The 24,223-nt window shown below is 57.1% G+C and overlaps 3 protein-coding genes across 4 annotated transcripts; 2 read left to right on the plus strand and 1 right to left on the minus strand.

Annotated features, from left to right (window-relative positions):
• Positions 1 to 289: 289 nt before the first annotated feature.
• On the minus strand, positions 290 to 12,981 carry LOC138812830 (galactoside 2-alpha-L-fucosyltransferase Sec1-like). 2 transcript variants are annotated; one of them, XM_070001035.1, is made up of 4 exons: positions 12,775 to 12,981; positions 7,793 to 7,874; positions 4,716 to 4,815; positions 290 to 1,692 (listed from the first exon to the last, which is right to left on the minus strand). In XM_070001035.1, exons 2-4 carry the CDS (start codon positions 7,817 to 7,819, stop codon positions 668 to 670), a joined length of 1,152 nt encoding a protein of 383 aa, XP_069857136.1. In that variant the 5' UTR covers positions 7,820 to 7,874; positions 12,775 to 12,981; the 3' UTR covers positions 290 to 667. The 2 variants fall into 2 exon arrangements, with proteins under 2 accessions (XP_069857136.1, XP_069857138.1); XM_070001037.1 differs by lacking the exon at positions 12,775 to 12,981 and having other exon boundaries at positions 4,716 to 4,849; positions 7,793 to 7,813.
• Ntn5 (netrin 5) lies at positions 6,596 to 13,111 on the plus strand. Its single transcript, XM_070001034.1, has 6 exons — positions 6,596 to 7,229; positions 9,939 to 10,127; positions 10,297 to 10,446; positions 10,651 to 10,704; positions 10,876 to 10,956; positions 12,584 to 13,111. The coding sequence occupies exons 1-6, from the start codon at positions 6,596 to 6,598 to the stop codon at positions 12,976 to 12,978; spliced, it is 1,503 nt and encodes a 500-aa protein (XP_069857135.1). The 3' UTR covers positions 12,979 to 13,111.
• Positions 13,112 to 18,987: 5,876 nt separating this feature from the next.
• Positions 18,988 to 24,145, plus strand: Ca11 (carbonic anhydrase 11). The gene is made up of 9 exons (XM_070001038.1): positions 18,988 to 19,131; positions 19,227 to 19,301; positions 20,372 to 20,514; positions 21,796 to 21,981; positions 22,144 to 22,239; positions 22,331 to 22,403; positions 22,500 to 22,654; positions 23,154 to 23,319; positions 24,025 to 24,145. Exons 1-9 carry the CDS (start codon positions 19,083 to 19,085, stop codon positions 24,048 to 24,050), a joined length of 969 nt encoding a protein of 322 aa, XP_069857139.1. The 5' UTR covers positions 18,988 to 19,082; the 3' UTR covers positions 24,051 to 24,145.
• Positions 24,146 to 24,223: the final 78 nt, after the last annotated feature.

Consider the following 24,223-nt stretch of genomic DNA (forward strand, 5'->3'; position numbering starts at 1 on the left):
GCCCGCGTGGGGGTGTCCCCAAGCAATGGCAGTGGGGGAAGGCACTCTGGTCAGGACTGCTGGGCCGGACTCTGTCCCTGCAGCCCCCTGGGAGGCCCTGTGGGATCGGGCTCCTGGACACCTGTCTGGATCCGGGATCTATGCAGAACTTGGGAGCTGTGAGGCATGACAGAGCCAAGATTCTCTTCCACAAGAGCACTCCAGGGTGTAGGCTCCCCAGGACGCCCCCATTCACACACACTGTTGCTGAGTTCTGCATTCATTTATGGGGTACGGGGTGGGGGTAATCACAGAGAGGTGAAGCCACCTTCCCTCAGCTCCAAAGCAGACCAAACTTCCAATTCAAAGATTCCCATTTCACACGGAGGGGGCCAGGTTTAGTGAGGGTCACTTGTAATCCTGGCAACGGGGGGATGAGGTAGGAGGATTGTGGTCCGAGGCCAGCCTGAACGAAAAAGCTCAACATCCTACCCAGAACAAACTCAAGCCCACAGTGGCACGGTGGTAAGAGGACTTGCCTGGTGGGAGCAAGGCCCTCAGTTCAAACCCCAGTACCACCAAAAAAGAAAGACCCAAAAGGACCCATATGGCATCCTGAGATCATACCCTGGTCCCTAGGGGCCCAGAGTTGGTGGAGGGGGCGGGAGGGGGGAGGACAGGCCAGGGGCTACGGTTCTATGTGTGGGGCCTGTCTGAGGTCCGCAGCGATGCCCACCCACTCAGGCAGGAAGGCCGCTTGTGGCTTGAAGATGACGTGGAAGGGAGAGCTGGGCAGGGTGAAGTTGGCCAGGTAGACGGTGTCCCCCCCGGTCAGGTAGGCCGCCCAGAAGCCGAAGGTGCCCACAGTGATGATGGTGTGGTTGCACTGGGTGAGCCGGGCGAAGTCCTTGCCCGGGGAGCCCTCCATGCCATTGCCGGCAAAAACCACGTCCCCACGGGCCGCCTCCATGTTTTTTCTGCACCACACCATGTCGTCACTGGTCACCACGAACACCGGGGACTCATAGCGAGCCCGGAACTGATCCATGGCCTGCTGCAGGTAGGCCCGATCGGCCACCACCCCCTTCCACACTCTGGGCATGACGTGCACATAGTCTCCCCGGCGCACGTGCACCCCTACAAAGGTGCGGGGCTGGCTCCCGTTCACGCGCAGGCCCCGCAGGAAGGCCTGGGCCTCCTCACGCACGTGCTTGTGCAAGCTGAACTCCTGCAGGATCTCGGGGCGCAGGTGGTGGTAGAAAGTCCAGGAGCTGGGGTAACCCATGAAGCGCACGTAGCGGCTGGTGATGTGCAGGTGACGCTCCTCCATCCAGTCGTTGAGGTGGTAGTGGCGCCAAGGGACCCTGCGCTCCGTGACGCTGTGCAGCACCGGGAGGCTGATCCTGAAGATGGGGGCCAGCATGCTGTGCATGGCAGCAGGGATGAAGGCCGGGCGCCCGTTCATCTTGGCCAGGGCGTAGAGCGTGGCGTACTCACCCATCTGGTTCCCCAGGCGGCCTTTGGAGTTGATGGTGAACATTCCCCCCTGGGGAAGATGTTTGGGGACCAAGACCACACGGGCTGAGTAGGCCCAGGGCCCGGGCACCAGAGCCAGGCGCCGGTGGCAGTGGAAGATGCTGGACACCGCAAAGATGATGAAGAGGAGAAATAAGGTGGAGAGGGACGGGCAGGAGGCTCGGCATCTGTTGGTGGCTGCAGGAGGAGAGAGGATGTGGGTGAATCACAAGGCTGGGGGCTGAGTCTCCATCACTCACTGCCTCAGAATTCAAGTGCTCACTCCATCCACCCATCCAGGGACAGCCTGAAGACCACAGGGGTTCTGGGGGACCCCTAAACACTCGCAGTGCTGTGTGATATGTGTACCACTCTGAATCTATTCAAAGGCATGCTTGGGCTACATCTTTGAAAATGGCATGTTGACTGTATTTGACCTACAACCAGCCACCTCTACGGCCCAAGAACAACTGTGTTAGGGTTGCATTAAATGGAAGAATTAAGGTTTGAGGCCACCCTGGCAAAAAGTTCTCAACACTCCCTTTTTTTTTTTTTTGTTTTGTCGGACATGGGGCTTGAACTCTGGGCCTGGGCGCTGTCCCTCAGCTCTTCAGCCCAAGGCCAGTGCTCTACCACTTGAGCCACAGCACCACTTCTGGTTTTCTGGTGGTTTATTGGAGATCAGAGTCTCATGGACTTTCCTGCCCAGGCTGGCTCTGAACTGTGATCTTCATACTCAGCCTCCTTCGTAGCTAGGATGACAGGTGTGAGCCACTGGCGCCTGGCTTCTTGTCCTTTTTAAAGTGGGCACAGCAGAGGCCCAGAGCCCAGGCTGTGTGGTCAGAGGGGTTGGTACTCCAACAGCTGTGCCTCAATCTGCCCTCTGAAGTGGGGTTGCATGTCTTCAGGGGGTGGGATGGGTTCAAGGCCATGTGGTCCCATGATCTGCGCAGGCCCAATCCTGCGTATTAACCAAATACGGTGAAAGTGTTGCATCCTGTGCACTGCGCCTGGCTGAGCGCTGAGCATGGACCCCGGGGGTTGCCACCGCTCTGGGAGTCTCATGTGCGCCCTCTGGTGGCCTTTTCAATAATGAGAAAGCCCAGCAGAGTGCAGGAGGCAAAGGCCAGGGGCACTGGTGCCGTGTGGCTGCCCAGACTGAGGGCAGGACGTGGACCACAGCCCCAACTGAGGGAGGGGGTACTGCTGGGCTGGGACGATGTGCAGGACACCCACATGCTTTGCTGGGGACACAGCAGCAGGCTTTATGATGGGGTCCTATGGTGTCTAGTGTGCTCCTGAGTTTTTCAGGAATGCGTGTGGCCCAGAACTCAGATCAGAGCCTGTGGGTCCATCTAGCTCATCCTGTCCCTGTGTGACCTCCCTCCCACGAAGGGGGAGGGGGTGGGGGGAAGAGGGGAGGTACACTTTTAACAAGTAGATGGAGAAAACAAGGCACTGGAATCCCAGCCACTCTGGAGGCAGGATTTCAAAGTTGAGGTCAGCCTAGGTAAAGTTAGTGAGACCTTGTCTCAAAAAACAAATAAAGGGTTGGAGGTGTGGCTCAGGTGGTAGAGCACCAGCCAATGAGTAAAAGCAAACGTCAGATAGTGAGTCCCAGCTACAAGCAACACAAACTAAACAAAAATAAAATGAGCTCAAATGGTAGAATACTTGCCTAGCACGTGTAAGGTCCAGGATTCAATCTCCAGAAAGAGGGGTGGGGGGAGAAGGGGGAAAAGAGAAGGAGGGAGGGGAGAAAGAGTGCGGGAGGAAGCCAACCCAATTTGTTTTAGGCCAAGAGCCACAGCTCCGGAGACCATTCCAGACTTCCAGTACATTCTAAGGAAAGAGCAGATCCTCCCAGCCCCCCTCAGAAGTCCTGGCCCCCTACCAGAGGGCTGACTCTAGGAAGGTGAAGGTCCCAGTGCCTGGGGAGCCCCACCTAATGAGCACAAGGCTGGAGTGCAATCAATCCCCAGTACTGTCCAAACTCCCAACAGGTCGTTTCCCATCCCCCCAACCCCCACCCCCACTCCCGGCCCCCAGGCTGGCTCAAGCCCGGGCTGGGGCTCATCCTGAGCTCCTGGGGTGCCTGCTTCAAGGCTGCTAATCGCTGAGGCTCTTCTCCTATTCAGAACACAGCAAGGTCCCTCCAGGGGACAAGAGTTTAGGGGCCCCTTGTCCTACCAATCAGGCAAAAGGAAACCATTGCGGAAACCCTCCTCTTCCTCCTGGATTTTCCCTAGCAGCAGAACCAGTCTTCAAACGGTGTTGCATCGGCCTGGAGGCTGCTGCCTGAGTCTGTGAGGGTATCCGCACCTTCCCCCATCCCCTCCTTGCTCCCCCACTGTAACCTACTGCACCCCCATTCCTGCCTCCAAGAGCCTGATACCTTCTAAGCAGCCTCGAGGCTGGATCTGCCTGCTGCCTTTTGTCTGTGGAAGGCAGCCTGACGGTCCAGGTAGGGATGGGGTGGGGTGCCGCCTGCCCCCCCCCCCCGCTGGATCCACCAGTGCCCCAAATCTCCCAGGATGTCACTCTGTTATTCACACACACCCCTTGTCCCTCAGGTGTGTGGGGGACGGGGGGGGGGTCTTGGCCACCACACCCTTTCTCTGGCAGCTAACTTCCCAGCTTCTGGAATCCAGTGGATGTTGGCACCTGAAGGTTCCCCTGAACAAAATCCACAGGTCTCTGAACCCCAGTAGTGGGTGCCCCTCCAGACCAGCCTGGGGGGGGGTGGAGTCCCTCCAAGCCAAACAGCCGCAGACCCTGTGACCTGCCCTGGCTCTGCCCACCTCCATGGGGGGCAGGGGCACGAAGACTCAGTGTTTGCATGGGAATTCAGCCCTGGGCATTGGGGGGGAGGCTTTGAGCTCTGCCTGCTCCCTGGGGTCCCAGAGCTGGAGGGGGGGGTGGCCCTGCCCTCCGCAGGGCCTCAGGGTCTCCTGAGCTTTTAGTGTCTGAAAGCAACTGACCTCCACATGGACCAAAGGTTCCTGGGGGACCTGGGAGGACCGGCTGGGGTCAGCCCAAGACGGGCCTGTGGGTGGGGGGAGGGCAGTGAGAAGGGCACCTCCCAAGTGGGCAGGCCTACCTTCACCCCAAGTAAGATCGCAACGGGCCCAGCTACCACACTGCATGGGCACACGGAGGTGGAGTGAGACACATACACCCGCCTAGACCCAGGACCCCCACCTGGCAGCCGCCCCTCCTACCTGCCCGGAGCCTCCTGGGCCAGCCTGCTCGCGAGGGCCCGCGCCGGGCCACGGTGATCACGTACCACACCGTCTCGGGTGGCGGGGCTGGCAGGGGTCCCTGTGTGGAGAGCGTGGCCGTGTTGGTGAGGGGCCTGGGGAGGGGGGCGGTGGTGTTGGATTCTGAGGCCTCTGCTCTCAGCTCACGCCCAGAACCCCCCACTAGCCTGGGCCAGGGAACAGCCAGGCGCCCTTCCCCCCACCCCCCCAGCCCACCGAGCCAGCGCCCACTGCGGGCGGCTGCCGCTCCAGCTCCTGGATGACTGCGAATGCTCTGTTCTTCTCTCCTCTCCTCAGAACAGGTTTGGCCAACAAACAGGGGGAGGTGTAGGGAGGGGGTGCATGCCATGAGTATGGAGACTCCCTCACCCAGGAAAGGCCAGTGGCTGGCCCACTCGTGGGAACTGGGTGGCCATAGGGGCAGTAGCTGGGAAGAGGCAGAGCTGTTTTGGGGACCCCCCCACCCCAGAGCACCAAGCTACTCACAGCCTTGTTTCCTGAGGTGCTAAGGGCCAGAAGGTGGGGTGCCCCAACTACCCAGTAAGAGCCATGTGCTCTTTTTGGGGGGGGAAGCTAGAGCCATAACAAGGCTGAGTTGAGGGTGGGGGTAGGGTCCAGGCCACCCCAGGCACAAGACGGCACCAGGTTCATGATCTGGGGGCAGCCAGCATGTGGCGGGGACCCCAACCTGCAGCCTGGGTGCAAATTCGGACCCAGAACGGCCCAGAGATTCCCCAGGCCCCAGTGTAGCCTGGGAGTGAAGATTGGGGGCTGGATCCTTCTGGGCTCTTGCTATCCCCCCTGGGGTCTGGATGTCTGTCCCCCAGGGCTACTCTCCAGCTTTCCCCACCATCTGCTCGCCCATCTGCTCAGAGGACCTGTGGGGACCCGGATCCCCAGGCTCAGGGCCTGGGTGACAGGTGGGAACTGAAAGCGTCAGAAAGTGCCAGAAGCCTAACTGGAGGGTCCCCCAGCTCTGAGCTCTGCCTGTGGAGCTCCACTGCCCAGCGCTGGAGTGCCTCCAGCTTCTGGCCCCCAGATCCTTGTCCTTTCCTTGGTGCTGACTGCCGCCTCTGCCCCTGGGCGGGAAAGGGTTAAATGGAGGCTGGGGTGGGTGGCAGGGAGGCTGGGGCTGTTGGGCAATAATCCTCCTCCGTGCCCAGGGTGTGGAGAACAAGGTTAGGCCCCACGTGGGAAAGGCCTCCTCTCCGATCTCCGTGGGCCGGGGGCTTGGCCTCCGCTCTTGATGTCCCGCTGCCTATGGCTGCTACTGCCCTTGGGGTCTGCCCATCTGCTCTTCCCTTTGGGCCCCCGGGATCTACAGCTTTCTGTGGACTCTGGGTGCCTGGCCAGGCCGGCTCGCTTCCCCCCCCCCAGCCCGGCCCCCAACCTCCACATCTGTCCGGGTCTCCCTGCCCATTCATTCCTGCTCCTCCTGTCTTTGCGTCCCTGGTACGGAGTCCTCATCTCTAGTCCCCTGCCCAGCCCTGCTCCCGTCTTTCCCTTGTCCTTCTCTAGGTCTCCACATCTGGTTGCTTTGCTCCCTCTGTCCCCCCCCCTCCCCGCCCCATCCCTGGGGCCCCTGCCCCTCAACGCTGATGGATAACTCTGGGGTGTTAAGCTCTGGATTAGTTCAGGCAAAATTCTCAATTTTGCTTGCGTTCTTTCCCCTTTGGGTTATGTAAACAGTAATTCTCCCCAGATGGAACTATTTTCCTCGCTTCAAGGGAGCCGGGAAGGGCTGAGCGAGGGCGGGGCTGGGCCAGGGGCACAGCAGGGAGCCTCAGACCCCCAGCCCACCCAGCCACCCCTCCTCTACAGGTGCTGGCTATGTTGGGACCATGTCTGTGACCTTTGCCCTCCTGCTCCTCCTGAGCCTGGCCACCTCTGACCTGGACCCTTGCTATGATCCCAGGGGCCGCGCTCGCTTCTGCCTCCCGCCTGTGACACAGCTGGCCAGGGGCAGCTCGCCTGCGTGTCCCCAGGCCTGTGCCCTCCCTGCGGGGGACGGCCCCGGTGCCCCCTGCAACGGCAGCCTGACCCTGGACCTGAACGGCCCCTTCCTCCTGACGGCCGTCAGCTTGCGCTTCTGCACCCCAGGACCCCCAGCCCTCATCCTGTCTGCTGCCTGGGCCTTGGGCGGCCCCTGGAGGCCCATGTGGCGCAGGCCCCCCTGGCCAGGGGCCCTGGGGGGGCCTGAGAGGGTGGCCTTCCGCTCCCCACCCGGCCAGAAGGCCAGGCTGGCGGCCAGATACCTCCGTGTGGAGTTTGGGGGCCGGGCAGGGCTGGCAGCTGCCGGGGTGCGAGGCCGCTGCCAGTGCCACGGCCACGCTGCCCGCTGTGCTGCCCGCGCCCGGCCCCCTCGCTGCCGTTGCCGCCACCACACCGCGGGCCCCGGATGCGAGAGCTGCCGCCCCTCCCATCGGGACCGGCCCTGGAGGCCGGCCACACCCCAGCACCCCCACCCCTGCCTGCGTGAGTCACTCCACCCTTGGCTTTTCTCTAGGGGTGCAGGGTGCCCTCCTCCCTCTCTATCCTGTCAGCTCCTTGCAGGCCACCTGTGCTGGATGGGCGCTCAGGCATCTGTGCAACACACACACACACACACACACACACACACACACGGGCGCATGCATATTCCCAGGTCTTCCTTGCCTTCATTTTTTGGGGGGGAGGGGGGTGGTTGGTCATGGGCTTGAACTCTGGGCCTGGGTGCTGTCCCTCAGCTCTTCAGCTCAAGGCAAGTGCTCTACCACTTGAGCCACAGCACCACTTCTGGTTTTCTGGTGGTTCATTAGAGATGAGATTCTCATGGACTTTCCTGCCCTGGTTGGCTTTGAACCATGATCCTTAGATCTCAGCCTCCTGAGTAGCTAGGATTACAGGCGTGAGTCACCAGCGCCCATTGTTGCCTTCATTCTAACATGGTGCCCTCAGTCTCCCCAGGCCACCATGTTCTGGTCCTCCGCCTCCTGCCCCGTCACCCCAGGGCTTCCATTCAGGAAGGTCATCCCCACCTTCAGAGAGAGGGGACTCACGTGTCTGGAGGCTGGGGTGGGCTCCATTCTTGGCCTCTGTCCCTCTGAGGATTGCTGCTGCCACTCTGAGTGGGACTGCGCCCTGCAGACCAGGGGGAGAGACCCACAGTGTAGGCTGAAGGAGGGGGGGTGGATGGGACACACATGGGGGTCTTATTGCCTCCTCCCCCAGCAGTGTTGCAAAGCAGTGAGGGGAAGTAATTAACGTTTGGGTCAGAAAGGATCCTGTGCCAGCCTCCATGCACCAATAACAGAACAGCACACCACTGCTAATGCACACCTGAGCCCCACCAGAGGGGTTCCCGTGGTTAGCCAGCAAGGGGAGGCCTGGAGAGGGGGAGCTGTCTCAGCACCCCATCCATCCATCCATCCCACAAGTCCTCTAGGCTCCCAGGGCCCTGACAATCCAGCTGTCAGCACCGCTCACACGATCAGTCACTCGCTGGCCATGTGTATTTGTGTGTGTGTGTGTGTGTGTGTGTGTGTGTGTGTGTGTGTGTCTTGTGTGTGTGTGTGTGTGTGTGTCTTTGTGGTTCTGGGGATTGACCCCAGGGCCTTGCACATACTAGGCAAACAAACACTCTACTATTTGAATCATGTCTCCAGCTCTTTTGTTTCTATTTTCTTTTTGTTGTTGGTGTTTGTGGGGCTTGAACTCAGGGCCTGGACACCATCCCTGAGCTTTTGTGCTCAAAGTTAGTGCTCTACCACTTTGAGCCACAAAGTGATAGTGCACTAACTTTGAGCCACAGCGTCACTTCTGATTTTCTTGTGGTTCACTGGAGATAAGAGGCTCACAGACGGGGCTGGGAAGGTGGCTCAGTGGTAGAGCGCTTGCCTTGCATGCATGAGGTCCTGGGTTCGATTCCTCAGCACCACATAAGCAAAAAGAATAAAAGCTGGAAGTGGCGCTGTGGCTCAAGTGGTAGAGCGCTAGCCTTGAGCTGAAGAGCTGAGGGACAGCGCCCAGGCCCAGAGTTCAGGCCCCACGACCAGACCGAAAATAAATAAATAAAGAGGCTCACAGACGTTCCTGCCCAAGCTGGCTTTGAACGTTGATCCTCAGATCTCAGCCTCCTGGGTAGCTAGGATTACAAGTGTGAGCCACTAGCCCATGGCCTCCTATTTTCTGTTGGAGACAAGGACTCACTAAACCACCCAGGTTGGCCTTAAACTCATAATCCGTGTGCCTCTCCCTCTCAAGTAGCTGGGATTACAGGCATGTATAGCTGCCATGCCTGGCTAATTTTTAGAAATGATTTCCCTGGGGGTTATCTGGATAGTGAGGGCTGAGAGTCACTGTCTCCGGGAACCTAATCGGTGTCCCAGGAAACCGCACCATACCCCTGTACTCCCGGAAAGCAGCAGGAGTCAGGAGGCTGGGTTCTAGTCCTGCCTTCAACCCCTGCCCACTGCACCTCCCTACACTTCCCTGCCCCAGCTGGAAAGTGAGGATGGGAGGGAGGTGGGGGCAGCGTCCCAGAGCCACACTGAGCCTGTGCTGTACCCGGCGCACTGCAGGGCCCACCACCCACTCGGTGCCAGGCTGAGGTGGGTGCCCAGTGCACAGCAGGCGCTTTGTATCTTCTGCACCTCACTGGCACCTCCGTGGAAGTGCAGTGCCAGGCTGAGGAGGTCAGGGAGGCAGGGCAATCCCCATTCCCTCAGTGTACCCCATCATAACACACCAGGGCTGCAGGGGGAGGCCCATGGCACTCCCCCTGCCCCAACACATACACGCTCACCAACTCCTCTCCAATGTACCCATAGTTGTTTGGTTTTTTTTTTTTTTCAGTTGTGGGGCTTGAACTCTTGGCCTGGGCTCTACTCCTTAGCTCTTCAGCTCAAGGCAAGCGCTCTACCACTCAAGCCACAGCACCACTTCTGTTTTTTTCTGGTGGCTTATTGGAGATAAGAGTCTCATGGACTTTCCTGCCTGGGCTGGCTTTGAACTGCGATCCTCAGATCTCAGCCTCTTGAGTAGCCAGGATGACAGACGTGAGCCACCAGCTCGGGCTCAATGTATCCATGTTAAGAGGACAATGTGGGTGGTCTGGAGCTGCCTGGCCCTGAGGGCAGGACAGGAGAGGAGGCTGGGGCATAGGGGACTGAGCCCTGGCCCTGACGTGTTCCCCTTCCCTCCCAGCCTGCTCCTGCAACCAGCACGCCCGCCGCTGCCGGTTCAACGCGGAGCTGTTCAGGCTGTCTGGAGGCCGCAGCGGGGGCGTGTGTGAGCGCTGCCGCCACCACACAGCCGGGAGACACTGCCACTATTGCCGGCCAGGCTTCTGGAGGGACCCTAGCCAAAGCATCACCAGCCGCAAGGCCTGCAGGGGTGAGTGCCGCCTTAGGCTAGACCAAAGGGGAAGACCTGGTAGGGACTCCAGGGTCTGAGGGGGGAGGGCTGGGCCTGGACCCCCCCCGGGTCTGAAGGAGGGGGTACACATTTAGTAGGGCACCTCTGGATCCCAGCTTTTCGACACCCCGATCCTCACCCTGCCTAGCCTGTCAGTGCCACCCTATTGGGGCAACGGGAGGCACCTGCAACCAGACCAGCGGGCAGTGCTCCTGCAAGTTAGGGGTCACAGGCCTGACCTGCAACCGCTGCGGCCCTGGCTACCAGCAGAGCCGCTCCCCGAGGATGCCCTGCCAGCGTGAGTCCCCACGCGGGGTGCAGCTCTCGGAGGGGGGAAGGAAGGAGACATCCCAGACCCCACAGCCTTGGGTGGAAGAGGGGAGCGTTCCTGGGAGAGGGTGGCAAGGGACTCTGGCATATGGGAGCCGGGACATCTGGATTCTGCATGCGGGGTGCGGGCTGGATGACAGGGTGAGACTCAATTTCGCTTTTGGACTCACAGGAATTCCAGAAGCAACTACCACCCTCGCCACCACCCCTAGGGCTTCCAGCTCTGGTAAGAGGCTAGACAGAGCTTCCTGGGCAGCATGAGGAAATGGGGATGGACTGCCTGGGTCAAAGGTTATGGGCACCCCCAGATACCTATGGAGGCAGAGAGAGGGTGGAACACATGGTTCAGGCTCCAGGGGCACACTGCAGATGTTCTGAACCCCCTCACCCGCTACAGACCCTCAGTGTCAAAACTACTGCCATGTCTCAGACACCAGAGTGCACATGAGCCTTCAGAGATACTGCCAGCAGGAGTATGGTGAGTGAAGTGGGGAGGGGAAGGGAGGTGACCCTGGGCTGTTCAGAGTTACTGGTTGGCCTGTCAGCTTGTTCCTCTATCCCTCCCTCCCTTCCTTTCCTTCCTTGCCTGGTACTAGCATTTGAACTCAAGGTCTTGTATTTGCTGGGCAGGCACTCTTACCACTTGAGCCACATCTCCGATCCTTTTTTGCTTTAGGGTCATGTGTTTTTGCTTTAGACCCACAATATGCCTATTTACACCTCCCATGTTCTTGGGATCTCAGAGGCACACGCCAATGTCCAGCCTATTGGGGGATATAAGGGTCTCACTAACATTTTGCCCAGGCTGTGGCAGAACCAAGATCCTCCCCATCTCTCCTCCCTGAGTGGCTGGGATTATACTGGTGCACCACCATGCCAGCTTATTTTCTTATCTTAAATGGGAAGGGGTGCAAGATTCTAAAGGAGTGTAGATGGAAGACAGAAGACAAATGGGGAAAGGGCCATTCACCACTTTCTTGTGTCTTTTCTTCCCACGTGTTCTCTACACAGTCTTCTTAGCTGAGACCCAGCTTCTAGCCAGAGTCCAGCTCCCAACACTGCCTGACCTCACCCTCAGAGAGTACCCCTTTCTGAATTACAACCAGTGACCTCAACCAAGTTCCAAGGACTAATCTCATCCTTCTGGTCCTTAGGGACCAGAGCCCTTTTGGCAATACTCTATCACTCTCCACTCCTGGTATGCTCTGATCCTACTGTACTTAAAAACCTTTCCCAGCCCAGTACCGATGGCTTATGCCTGTAATCCTAGCTACTAGGAAGCTGAGATCTGAGGATCATGGTTTGAAGCCAGCCCGGGCAGGAAAGTCCAATTAACCCCCCAGAAAACCAAAAGTGGTTCTGTGGCTCAGGTGATAGAGCGCTCGCCTTGAGCTGAAGAGCTGAGGCACAGCGCTGGCTCAGAGTTCAAGGCCCATGACCGACAAAAAAAACAAAAACAAAAACAAAACTTTCCCAGACAGACAGACAGACAAAGTGTATGTGCTCTTACTAGGGCTTGAACTCTAGGCCTAAGTGCTATCCCTTAGTTCTTTCATGCAAGACTAGTATTCTACAATTGAGCCACAGCTCTACTCTGGCTTCTTGCTGGTTTGTTGAAGAATCTCACAAACTTTCCTGTCAAGGCTGGCATCTAACTGTAATCCTCAGATCTTGACCTCCTGAGTAGCTAGGTTTACAGGCATGAGCACTGGTGCTAGGCTTTCTTAGGACACCCCCTCCCCCCCCCCCCACACCTTTAATTCCTTTATCAGTCACCACTAATAAGACCTCTCCAAATCACATCAATTTACACTAGGCCCCTCTCCCTGTGTGACCACCTCGGTCTGGCCCTTCCCAATCATGATCCTGGAACCCCAAGGCAAAAACCATACACCTTTCCCTTCTAATCCTGGCTCCCGCAGCCCTCATGTCTCAGGGCCACACTTCCGGTCCCCTCACCCTCACGGGTTCAAGGTCTCTCACCTTTCTAACACGACCCCACCACCCCTGGTAGGCCATCCACTGGTCCCCAACCCTCACAAGGAAGCCACCCCAAGCTACCGGAAGGCCTCACCGCCAGGCCTGACGCCTCCCCCTACCCCCAGTTGTGCGCGCACAGGTGCTGGCGGCGGAGGAGGAGGCGGTGGTGGACTCGGCGTGGCGGCGGCTGGCCGTCCGTGTGCTGACCGTGTATAAGCAGCAGGCACGGCCGGTGCGCCCTGGCAGCCAGGAGGCGTGGGTGCCCCGCGCAGACCTGGCCTGCGGCTGCTTGCGCCTGCGGCCAGGCACCGACTACCTGCTGCTGGGCGGCGCGGCGGCGGGAGGCCCCGACCCCGCGCGCCTGGTCCTCGACCGCCGCGGCCTCGCCCTGCCCTGGAGACCGCGCTGGGCCCGGCCGCTGCGGCGGCTGCAGCGGGAGGAGCGCGCCGGTGGCTGCCTCGGTTTGCGGCCTGCGACCCCGAACCCCAAGTCTCAACACGAACTGGGCCCCCAACACTGAGGAACTTCGAAGTGCCGGGTCAGCCGCGCCGTTGACTTCGACGAGAGAGCGTGCGAGGCAGCCAATGGGAAGGCGTGGAGCTCCTGACGTCACTCTGCATGCGCCAGCTCGGGGGCTGGGCTGTGGAACAAAAGGCGGCAAGCTGCGAGCTGGGCTTCTGGGCCCAGTCACCCTTCATAGTCTACTTTTGAGCCAAGCCATTACCCCAACAATGAAGTTTAATGGGGTGGAGGTGGGGGGGTTGGATCCTTGATCCATGCTAGCAGTGTCTCTAGGAAGCAAATGGAGATGGCCTTGAATAAAACTGTCAGGCTGATGTTGTAATTGCTGGCCAATCAGGTGAAAGAACCCCTATGGCGTCACTGGGTACCGGTCAGATTTGCCGCTTGGTGATTGGCCAAAAGACAGAAGGAGGTGTGTGGCTGGAAAAGGCGGGAAATTTAACAAAGAAAAGTTCAGCAATTTTGTGTTTCTAGAAAGTTCCAGATTTTGGAATGTTCTGATAGGCCTCAGCATAATCTCTAAGGACGGAATAAAGAGGCTTGTGAATATCTGGAGAAGGCGCTGATCCTGACAGGCAGCCTACATAGATCCTTTCCTGAGAAAATAGCCCACTGGGAATTCACAGAGTGATATGACATCCACTTGATGCTAACAAGAATTCTGTTTCTACCCAGCAATTGGTCACCTACAGGTCAGAGAGGTTGGGCAAAAAGGCAGGAAGCAATAAACCCTATGGAAAGGAAGGTTGCTTCTGCATCTACAACCAACTACAATGTCGAATTTCAATAACCCCTGGGTTATGTTAAAGGAATCTTAGAGAAACAATATGATTTCCACAGGAAGCAAATAAGGAAACTGAGGCTCCCAGGGAGCTCCATATTAAGTCAGGGTGCTTGTGTTTGGCCAGGATCTTTGTTGTTGTTGTTGTTGTTGTTGATTGTAGGGATTGAACTCTGGCCTGGGCATTGTCCCTCAGCTCTTCAGCTCAAGCCTAGGGTTCATACCACTTGAGCCACAGTGCCACTTCCAGATTTTTCTGTTATGTGGTGCAGAGGAATCAAACCCATGGCCTCATGCATGGGAGGCAAGCACTCTACCACTGAACCACCTTCCCAGGATCTTGGAGTAGCTGTTCATGAAAACAACTGAGCTCCAGAGACTCTGCAATGGTAACACCCCACAGGACCAGCCTTCAAACTTTACTTTCTAGAGCAATGCTACCCCCTAAAAGAGTAGCCAAGAGAGTACTGATATAATTAAAATGGGGGGAAATGCAAACTTAAAAACTCAGCTGGGGATGTAGTTTTGAGATAGAGTGCCTGTGTAGACGCTCTAAGCATGTAGGTAAAGCCACAGCACTGGAAAAGGAATCATAAATCACTGCTGCACAAATTGGACACATTTTAAGTGGCTGTGTGTTTGTGCTCTTGGAGACTGTGATCTGGAGCCATACCACCTAGATTCGAATCCACTCTCTGCCCTTTAGTATAAAGTGGGGAGGGGGGCTGAGAAGGTGGCTCAGTGGTAAAGTGTTTGCCTTGCATGCATGAGGCCCTGGGTTCGATTCCTCAGCACCACATAGCAGAAAAAGCTGGAAGTGGTGCTGTGGCTCAAGTGGTAGAGCACTAGCCTTGAGCTGAAGAGCTGAGGGACAGTGCCCAGGCCCAGAGTTCAGGCCCCACAACTGGCAAAAAAAAAAACAAAAAAAACAAAATAAAGTGGGGAGGGTGGCCATCATAAGCAATAATCAACAGGGTGCCATTTGGGGGATGAGATGAGTTTACAGGATGAGTTTAGCACAGTGTCAGGCACACAGTAGGGGTCTTGTGAGTTTGTTAGGCCACACCCCTAGGAGTTAAACACCTAGAGGCCACCCCTCCAGCAAAGAAGTTGAGGACAGGGAGGGCAGAGCCCTGGCGCTGAGGCCTCCAACCCAGAAGCTGGGGAGGAGGGAGATGAAAGCTGGAGCAGGGCAAACCCCATATGTTCCTTATGACCCAAACTTTGTTCCCAGCACCCGAGACCAATAGGCATGAAATCGACATCTGGGCCCACCTCCGCCCCTTTCTTCTCTGGGCACAGAGCCCAGTACATCCGGGCTCTATAATGGAGGTGGCCCAGGTGGCTGTCTGAGCTCAGAAGAGGGCTTTTCCACGCCATGGTGGAATCCAAATGGCTTCCCGGAGGGGAGGTCTCCTGAAACATATGGATATTTGATTAGGAATGTGTCCAGCAGAAAAGTTGGGGGAGGGAGCCCCAAATAGAGGCACTAGTTAATCCCAGAAGGCTTGGTGTAGTAAGAAAGGAAGATGTGATGGGCATTGTGGTGAACCTGTAATTACCGTTCCCCAACTCTGGAAATTGAAGCAGGAGGATCATGAGTTCAAGGTAAGCCTGGGCTACATAATAGGACCTTGTCAGAAATGGGGAAAGAGATAAAGGGGGGGGGGGAAGGGAAGAAGGGTCAGAAGAGGACTAAGGCCTGGTTTTCAGCCTGGGATTTCTTGCCCTGTGGGGACTGGAGGGCCTTGGAAAGTTGGTGAGCTGGGGAGGAGCACAGTCAGCCCCATTATCATTGTTAAATGGGAGTGACTGTGGGTAATTATTATCCTCAAAGTGGCTCAGTTTATGGAGGAAGCAAAGAGAAGTCCCTCATCTACCTTGGAGGTCAAGAAACTTGTTGACCTCCTGTCTCCCTCCTCTTCTTTGTGTTGGAACTGGAGTGTGAACTCAGGGCTGCAAGTTCTTTTTTTTTTTTTGGTTGGTCGTGGGGCCTGAACTCTGGGCCTGGGTGCTGTCCCCAAGCTCTTCAGCTCAAGGCTAGCGCTCTACCACTTGAGCCACAGCTCCACTTCCGGCTTTTTCTATTTATGTGGTGTTGAGGAATCGAACCCAGGGCCTCATGCATGCAAGGCAAGCACCCTACCACTGAGCCACCTTCCCAGCCCCTGCAAGTGCTTGTTTAGCTTTTTCCCTTAAGGCTGTTGCTCTACCACTTGAGCCACAGCTCCACTTCCAGCTTTTTGTTGGTTAATTGGAAATAAGTGTCTCATGGGCTTTTCTGCCCTGACTGGCTTTGAACATCAGTCTTCAGATCTTAATCTCCTGAGTTGCTAGAATTTCACATGAGCCATGGGCACCCAGCTTTGTAGCTGGGTCTCCCTCTTTTTCCCAAGAAAGCACTGGGCTTTCATCTTCCTATCTCTGCCTCTCGTGTAGCTGGGGACAGGTGTGCACCACCACACCTGACCGAACTTCTTTGTTTTCTGAGCATCTCGGTGACCTCACACAGTCTGTTTTTGAACTCAGGGCTTTGCATCTGTTAAGGTGAGAGTTGCTACCACACTCTGGTGGCTCACGCCTATAATCCTAGCTACATGGGGCTGAGGAGGTGGCTCAGTGGTAGAGTGCTTGCCTTGCATGTATGAGGCCCTGGGTTCTATTCCCCAGCACCACATAAGCAAAAAAAAAAAAAAAGAAAGAAAGAAAGAAAAAAAAATCCTAGCTACACACAAGGCTGAGATCTGAGGATCATGGTTCAAAGCAAGCCAGGGCAGGAAAGAAAGTCTTATCTCCCATGAATCACCAGAAAACCAGAAGTGGAGCTAAGGGTCAAAGTGGTAGAGCACTAGCTTTGAGCAACAGAGCTGAGGACAGCGCCCTAGGCCCTGAGTTCAAGGCCCAGAGCTGACCAAAACACACACACACACACACACACACACACACACACACACACACACACACAATTAGGGCTATACCACTTGAACCTCAGGTCCAGCCTCCCCTGTGGGTCTCTGTCTCTCTCTTCCTGTTCTCTAGTGGGTGACTCTAAAATAAGTCCCCACATGCTCCAGACATCAGGATGGGAGCTAATTTTTGCTCCTTTGACTGTGGCGAGGCTAAGTGACTCATTTCTGATGATGAGTGGAGCCTAAGAGGGGTGATTTGGGAAGACCAGGTAGATAGATTACTCAAATCCTGGCCAAGCTCGGAACCTTCCTGAAAGGCCAGACACCACCTCCCTGTCCCGTCTCCACCTCCCCCACCCCTAAGTTCAGCCACTCACCAATCCTGAACCCCTGTTACCCAGAGACAATAAATGTCCTTTAAAGAAACCAAGTGCTAAGATAAATGTGTTATGTATGCAACAGGAGATAACTTATACATGCCTTCCCGGGATCTTTCTGTGAGTCACCCTCCATTTCTATTCCACCTCTTCATCTTTAGTTTTGGGTTTTGTTGGTGGTGGTAGTGATTTTTTTTTTTGTCATGCGATTTGAACTCAAGGCCTGGGTGCTGTCTTTGAGTTCTTTTGCTCAAGGCGAGGACTCTACCACTTTGAGCCACAGCACCACTTTTGGTTTTCTGGTGGTTCCCTGGAGATAAGAATCTTACGGACTTTCCTGTCCTGGCTGGCTTTGAATCAGGATCCTCAGCTCTCAGGCTCCTGACTAGCTAGGATGACAGGTGTGAGCCATAGGTGCCCAGTTTTGTTTCTTTGTTTTTGAGACAGGGTCTTGCTATGCCTGAAATGTGATGTTCCACCTCCCTCCACTTCCCAAGTGCTGGGATTACAGGTATGCTCCACCATGTGTGGCCCTATCATTTGTGTCCATCTCTGCAGGAAAGTCTGTCTCTGATTCCTTTCTGGACTTTCCCTTCAAGTCACCTGATCTGATTCCCGGCCTCTCTTCTCTTTCTGGGTCTCTATTGGTGTCCTCCCTGTCTTGTCACCTTCCTCTCTGCAAGAACAGCTCTATTTATAGACGTGGCTCTTTATAGACTCCTGGCCTCTTGTCTGTGTTCTCCAACCTTCATTGGGTACTCTGTGTGTGTGTGTGTGTGTGTGTGTGTGTGTCTGTCTGTCTCTGTTTCTTTCTATCTCTCTCTGTCTCTCTCTTCTCTTGTCTTTCTGTCTCTGTCTGTCTGTCTCCCCTCCCTACCCCTGCCTGGTGACTCTCTCCAGTGTCTATCCCTGAGCCTCTGCCTCTGAGTTCTGTCTCTTCTCTACCTCTTCCTCGGTTTCTCATTCTCCTCTGAGTGTCGTAGCCCCCCTCCTCACACCTCCCTCCCCGCCCCTGCCCTCCCCTGCTCCCTTCTCCCCGCCCCTCCCCGCCTCCCCCTCCTCTCCAGGTCTCTGCCTCCCCCTCCCGGCCATCCGCTCTCACCGCACCCGAGTCTCCCCGGGGATCCCCGGCCTTTCAGACTGCCCCTCGTCCGGAGCCAGGTCTCCCAGGGGGAGGAGGGCTCCAGCCTGGGGGGGGGAGGAGCCCACCTCCCGGGATCCCTCACCCACCCCCCTGTCCCCGGCCCTCCGCAGCCTGGGTGTGGGGAGAAGACGCGGGGTTCTCCGGGCTCCACCTCCTGCGGAGGACGGGAGCGGCCAGCTCGGGGCCCCAGGTGTCCGGAGGTGAGGGGGGGTGCCCCACCCCACCCGACCCGGGGTGAGGTATGGGGGCGACCCCTCTCCAGGACGCTCCTGTCCCCACCCCCACCGGCTCGGGGAGTGTCTGCAGATGTAGATCATCACCCTCCTCCCCCCAGGATAAAATAAAATAAAGCATGAATCACAGGATGGGGGGGGGCGAGGCTGGGGAGCCCGGGCGGGAGAGGGGGTGAGGCTGGGGGTGAGGACGGGGGGGGGGCCCGGGAGGGGGCCTGGAGATTGGGGGGAGGAGGAGGAGGAGGAGGAGGAAGAAGAGGAGGAGGAGAGGGAGGAGGAGAGGGAGGAGGGGGGGAGGCGGAGGAGCCGGGATGGAGGCGCGGAGTTAGAGGCTGGGGAGGAGCCGAGGAGAGGCTGCCGAGAAGAGGGGGTGTGGGCTGGAATTCAAGAGGGAACCCCGGGGCCAGCAGAGGCGGAGAGAGCGGGATCCGGAGGTAGAGCGAGAGCGCAGGGCTGGGGGTCCGCGGAGAGGACGGAGGAGGAGGGGGCGCCGCGGCCCCTGGCACCTGGCAGGGGAAGAGGGAAGTTGGGGCTCCCCGGCGGGGTGGGGGACCAGGCTGGAGGTCCTGGAGGGTCAGGATCCCCGGAAGAGGGGAGGGAGGAGCTGAGCCCCCTCCCCCCCGGCGCCGGGACGGGGGCGCTCGGAGGCCTCGCAGGAATGGGGACCCCGCGCGCGCTGGTGCTCTGGGCCGCACTGGGGGCGGCAGGTAAGACGCGGGGCGGGGGGGCTGGGAGGGGGCCCGGGGCGGGGGAGGGGCGGGGCCCCCCCGGGAGAAGGCATCCGAGTTCCTCTCTCCCCCAGCTCACATCGGACCGGCCCCGGACCCCGAGGACTGGTGGACCTACAAAGACAATCTCCAGGGGAACTTCGTGCCAGGTGAAAGCCGGGGTGCGGACCCCGGGTCCCCCCCCCGCACCCCGCACCCAGGGCTCAGCCCCAGCCCCTTCCCTGACACTGTGGGTCTCCAGCCCCCTGCTTCCCGCCAGGTCTCTCCCCCTTCCCCCTCCCCCCTCCCTCCCTCTCCTCCCCCCCTCCTCCCTCCGGACCCCGGCGCTCACCACAGGACATTATACATGCGCATTTCAAGTAGCGAGTGGGAGTGAGAGGAAGGACTGGGAATGGGGGTGGAGAGCCTGCGCCCCGCGTTTGCGAGGAACCCGAGCTCCGGGTTTCCGTTTGGGAATCGGAGGCTTGTGCCGCCACCCCCACCCCACCCCTGTTCCCACCCCCACCCCCCACCCCGGTCCCCGGCTGATCCAACAACTCTTTCTCCCCTCTCAATTTACTCATTATCCAGCTGTGGGACAAGGGAGCCCAAACGGAACTACAACTCCCATGGGGCACCTGGGCGGGCAGGCAGCGAATGAATAGGTTATAGTCCTACTGCCTGCTGGGAGTTGTAGTTCCCGTCCGCAATGACTTGATTGAAGATGGGTCAGATCAAGGAGAGATTTGGAGGGATTGGAGGAGGAGGGGGAAGGAGATCTTAGGAAACTATTCCAAGATCCTTCTAGAAAATAGTATTCTGGATGCCAGGACCCCTCACCCCTCAGATCCAGGGATCCACACCCAAGATTTCACCCTCAGGGTCTGGGATTGCAGACCTCAACCCTCTTCCCTCAGAACCCAGGGGTCCAGACTTCAACTTCCTCCCTCAGACCCAGGAGTCCAGGCCTCAGCTTCTTTCCTCAGGGGTCCAGGCCCCCCGACCCCATCCTCCTGCCTCAGATCCAAGAGGAGTCCCAACTCCTGCCTCCTCCCTCAGTCTCTTCTCTCACATACAGGAGTCCAGACCCTAGACCCCCACCCCCCCACCTACACACACACACACACACACACACACACATTCAAAGTCTGGATATCCAGGCCTCAGCTCTTTCAGCAGATCTGAGCTACTGGTCCCAGGCCCTTAGTTGGTCTCCTTTTCCTCCCTCCTTCCTCCCCAGGGCCTCCCTTCTGGGGTCTGGTGAATGCGGCCTGGAGCCTGTGTGCAGTGGGGAAGCGGCAGAGCCCGGTGGATGTAGACCTGAAGAGGGTCCTGTATGACCCCTTTCTACCTCCACTAAGGCTGAGCACAGGGGGAGAGAAGGTAAGGGGCCTGGAGGAGGGTGATCCTGTGGGGGAGGCTACAGGAGTGGGGGTGCTGAGGTGAGAGATGGACCTTGGGTAAAGAGGAGTGCCTGCTGGGAGGAAGGGAATGTTCTTAGTGTGAACTAGACCACCTGTTCTTCCCTTCCCAACATGGCTGCCCAGTCTTCCCATGTCTGAAGAAGCAATGGAAAGCAGAACATGGAATAGATGCTATTGTTATCCTTATATGATGAATGCAGACCATAGAGGGCCAGAGAGGTTAAGTAACTTGCCTAGGATCACACAGCCAGCATGGCAGTGCCAGAATGGAAACCAAGCGGTGCAGTTCCAGCAATCCATATGGGGACCCACTATGCTGTGCCATTTCTAAGGAGAGCTGGCACCACCTTTTGCTTAGCTGGATGGGGTAGCCAAAAGCCTCAAGAGTTGTTACCTTGGGGGCATCTCTTCCTTCACCTCCCTTTCCAACACAGGTTCTCTCCAGTTCCACTGATAAATAGGCTTAAAAGCCAGTTCACTTCCTGTCCTCTCCGCTTCCTCCTCTCACAAACGCCCCCCCCCCCCCCCATCCACTCTATATCTTCTTCCACCTGGACTTAGGCCACAGCCTTCATGCTGGCCAGAGGCACTGATTCCTGTCATTCATGTACTCCTTCGCAGCTGGAGATATTTAAAACGTCCAGCCTGCAACTTTACCCTTCTGATCAAAAACCGTTTTGTTAGATAAATCTTAACTTCCCTCTTCCGTACTCTTTCCTAGATGTCTGACACGCTGTCCGATGTCAGGTTACGTATATTTAGTTTACTTAAAACAAAATACAAACCTCAATAAGTAGCCGGGTGCTGGTGGCTCACGCCTGTAATCCTAGCTACTCAGGAGGCTGAGATCTGAGGATCTCGGTTCAAAGCCAGCCCCGGCAGGAAAGACCATGAGACTCCTATCTCCAATAAATCACCAGAAAACCGGAAGTGGCGCTGTAGCTCAAGTGGTAGAGCGCTCGCCTTGAGCTGAAGAGCTGAGGGACAGCGCCCAGGCCCAGAGTTCAAGACCCACGAGACAAAAACAAAACAAAACAAAACAAAAAAAAACCTCAATAAGTGCATGTTAATTAAGCAAAGTCACCAATATGGAGTAACTACTATGGGCCAGGAGGGAGCCAGGTACTCAGATTTATGTTCAAAGCTTAAATGATTGCTGGACGCAAGAGAATGGAGGATTGGAGGGAAATAGCTCTCCCTGGGTCCTCTCACGCCCTGCGAAATTATGATTCTTCCACAGCTCCGAGGTACTTTATACAACACTGGCCGCCATGTCTCCTTCCTGCCTGCACCCCGACCTGTGGTCAACGTGTCTGGGGGTCCCCTCCTCTATAGCCACCGACTCAGTGAACTAAGATTGCTGTTTGGAGCTCGTGATGGAGCCGGCTCTGAACACCAGATCAATCATCAGGGCTTCTCTGCTGAGGTAGCCACTCCTTACTTGTGATCCTCCATCCTCGGTCATCCCAATTTCCATCCCCCTCACCTCCTCTTGTTTTATGGTTCCCCCAACCCTCAGACCTGGCCTTCCACCCCTCAGCACCAATCCAAAGCCCCCAGCCCCATTCTCTGTCCCCGCCCTCCACAGGTGCAGCTAATACATTTCAACCAAGAACTCTATGGAAATCTCAGTGCTGCCTCTCGGGGTCCCAATGGCCTGGCCATTCTCAGTCTCTTCGTTAACGTGAGCATGTGGGATCCAGAGTTCTGGGGGAGGTGGAATGAGAATTTCGGACTTCTGGACTCCAGTCTCCTCACCTTGTACCTCCGCTTAGGTGGCCGGTAGCTCAAACCCTTTCCTAAATCGCCTCCTTAACAGAGACACAATCACCCGCATCTCCTACAAGAGTAAGTCTGAGGTGTGTCGGGGAGGGAGCACCCACACATGGGTTCAAGGGTTCAGGAGAGGCAACGCCTCTTCATGCTGGCCTGATATTCCTACAGATGACGCCTATTTTCTTCAAGATCTGAGCCTGGAGCTCTTGTTCCCCGAATCCTTCGGCTTTATCACCTATCAGGGCTCCCTCAGCACCCCGCCCTGCTCAGAAACTGTCACCTGGATCCTCATTGACCGAGCCCTCAATATCACCTCCCTCCAGGTGACCCTCTGTCTGTACCCCTCCCTCCACTATTTTATGCCTTCCATTCTTTTTATTTATTTATTTTTTGATCAGTCATGGGGCCTGAACTCTGGGCCTGGGCGCTGTCCTTCAGCTCTTCAGCTCAAGGCAAGCGCTCTACCACTTGAGCCACAGCGCCACTTCTGGTTTTCTGGTGGTTAATTAGAAATAAGAGTCTCACAGCCCTTCCTGCCCAGGCTGGCTTTGAACCGGGATCCTCATATCTCAGCCTCCTCGGTAGCTAGGATGACAGGCATGAGTCACCGACGCCCAGCCACAGTTCTGCTTTTAATGTTTCAATCAAGGGCTGGCTTGAGCCTGGATCCTGAGATCTCAGCCTCCTGAGTGCCTAGGACCATAGGCCTGAGCCATCAGTACCAGGGCTGTTTCCTCTCACGCGCCAGGGGCGGTGGGCGGGGCCACGCGATGCCACGCCCACCTGCTCATTCTCTCCCGTTCCCCCCCCCTCCCCTGGCAGATGCATTCCCTGAGGCTCCTGAGCCAAAATCCTCCATCCCAGATCTTCCAGAGCCTCAGCGGGAACGGCCGGCCCCTGCAGCCTTTGGCCCACAGGGCCTTGAGGGGCAATAGGGACCCCAGGCACCCCGAAAGACGCTGCCGAGGCCCCAACTATCGCCTGCATGGTATGATCCAGTCTGCACCCTTTCCAACGTCCTGGTCCAATCCTTCCCTCTGTGCCTCAGTGATAACGCCCCTCTCCCCCTCTCCCTATGTGGCTTCCGTGTGGTCCAGTCTGGGCTGTCATTTTTCTCTCTCCTCCCTGGTCCACGTGCTACCGCCCAACATCTCTCCCTGATGTCTTTTCCATTTGATTATAACCTGAGTCCCCGTCACTTCCTTCCTTGTGCAATTTTTCTACTGGTCTGTGCTGCTGTCACTTTTCAAAAATGGCTTGCTCCGAATCACCCCCGCCTTTTTTTTTCGTGTGGTACGACCCGATAATGGGCCACCGACAGTGCCCACCCTTACTGAAAGGTCAACATGGTATGACCCATCTTCCCCCCCCCCCCCCCCCACACACACACACTTCCTCTGGCAGTGGTTCAGCCCAGTGATGTGGTGGTACAGTCCTGGTCCTTCGGTCCCCCGCGTACACCTTCAGATAGTTCAGCCTAAAGCTGAACTGGATGTCCTTAGTTCACTTGGCTTGCAGCTTCCCTGTGGTTGGATTTAGGACCTCACTAAATATATCTCCCCTGCCTCTGTACCTGGTACCTTCTGGTTCCCCCTTCGCCACCTTTGGTGGTAGGGTCCTGCTCCGCGGGCCCCACCCCCTGCCCTGCCCCTTATGAAATGATCCCCCCCACAAGTTGTGTTCTCTCTTGCAGTGGATGGTGCCCCCCACGGCCGCTGAGCCTCCCCGTCGAGGATTGTGCCTGTCCTTCCCCAGCCTCCCTGTCAGGGGAGGGGAGTCACCCAAAACAAAGCTATTAAAGGGACAGAATACTTCCTGATTCTCGTGGTCTGATTCTCAGGCGCGGTGGGGGGGGGGAGATATTTGTATACCAAAGAGTGACAGTTTTCTTC

Source organism: Dipodomys merriami, unplaced genomic scaffold (assembly GCF_024711535.1).
Source record: "Dipodomys merriami isolate MVZ:Mamm:240054 unplaced genomic scaffold, mDipMer1.0.p SCAF_57, whole genome shotgun sequence".
Lineage (NCBI taxonomy): Eukaryota > Metazoa > Chordata > Mammalia > Rodentia > Heteromyidae > Dipodomys > Dipodomys merriami.

What these genes read in the sequence shown, in the direction of transcription:
- LOC138812830 (XM_070001035.1), bottom strand. Translation starts at nt 7,819, where the DNA reads ATGGAGCCCACCCCAGCCTCCAGACAC. An exon ending in CCACCCCAGCCTCCAGACAC is followed by an intron (nt 4,816 to 7,792) that starts GTGAGTCCCCTC and finishes CTCTCCACACAG; the next exon opens with GGACCCCTGCCAGCCCCGCC. An exon ending in GCCCAGGAGGCTCCGGGCAG is followed by an intron (nt 1,693 to 4,715) that starts GTAGGAGGGGCG and finishes CTCCTCCTGCAG; the next exon opens with CCACCAACAGATGCCGAGCC.
- Ntn5 (XM_070001034.1), top strand. Translation starts at nt 6,596, where the DNA reads ATGTCTGTGACCTTTGCCCTCCTGCTCCTCCTGAGCCTGGCCACCTCT. An exon ending in GCACCCCCACCCCTGCCTGC is followed by an intron (nt 7,230 to 9,938) that starts GTGAGTCACTCC and finishes CTTCCCTCCCAG; the next exon opens with CCTGCTCCTGCAACCAGCAC. An exon ending in CAGCCGCAAGGCCTGCAGGG is followed by an intron (nt 10,128 to 10,296) that starts GTGAGTGCCGCC and finishes CACCCTGCCTAG; the next exon opens with CCTGTCAGTGCCACCCTATT.
- Ca11 (XM_070001038.1), top strand. Translation starts at nt 19,083, where the DNA reads ATGGGGACCCCGCGCGCGCTGGTGCTCTGGGCCGCACTGGGGGCGGCA. An exon ending in TTCTCAGTCTCTTCGTTAAC is followed by an intron (nt 22,240 to 22,330) that starts GTGAGCATGTGG and finishes ACCTCCGCTTAG; the next exon opens with GTGGCCGGTAGCTCAAACCC. An exon ending in CCCCAACTATCGCCTGCATG is followed by an intron (nt 23,320 to 24,024) that starts GTATGATCCAGT and finishes TCTCTCTTGCAG; the next exon opens with TGGATGGTGCCCCCCACGGC.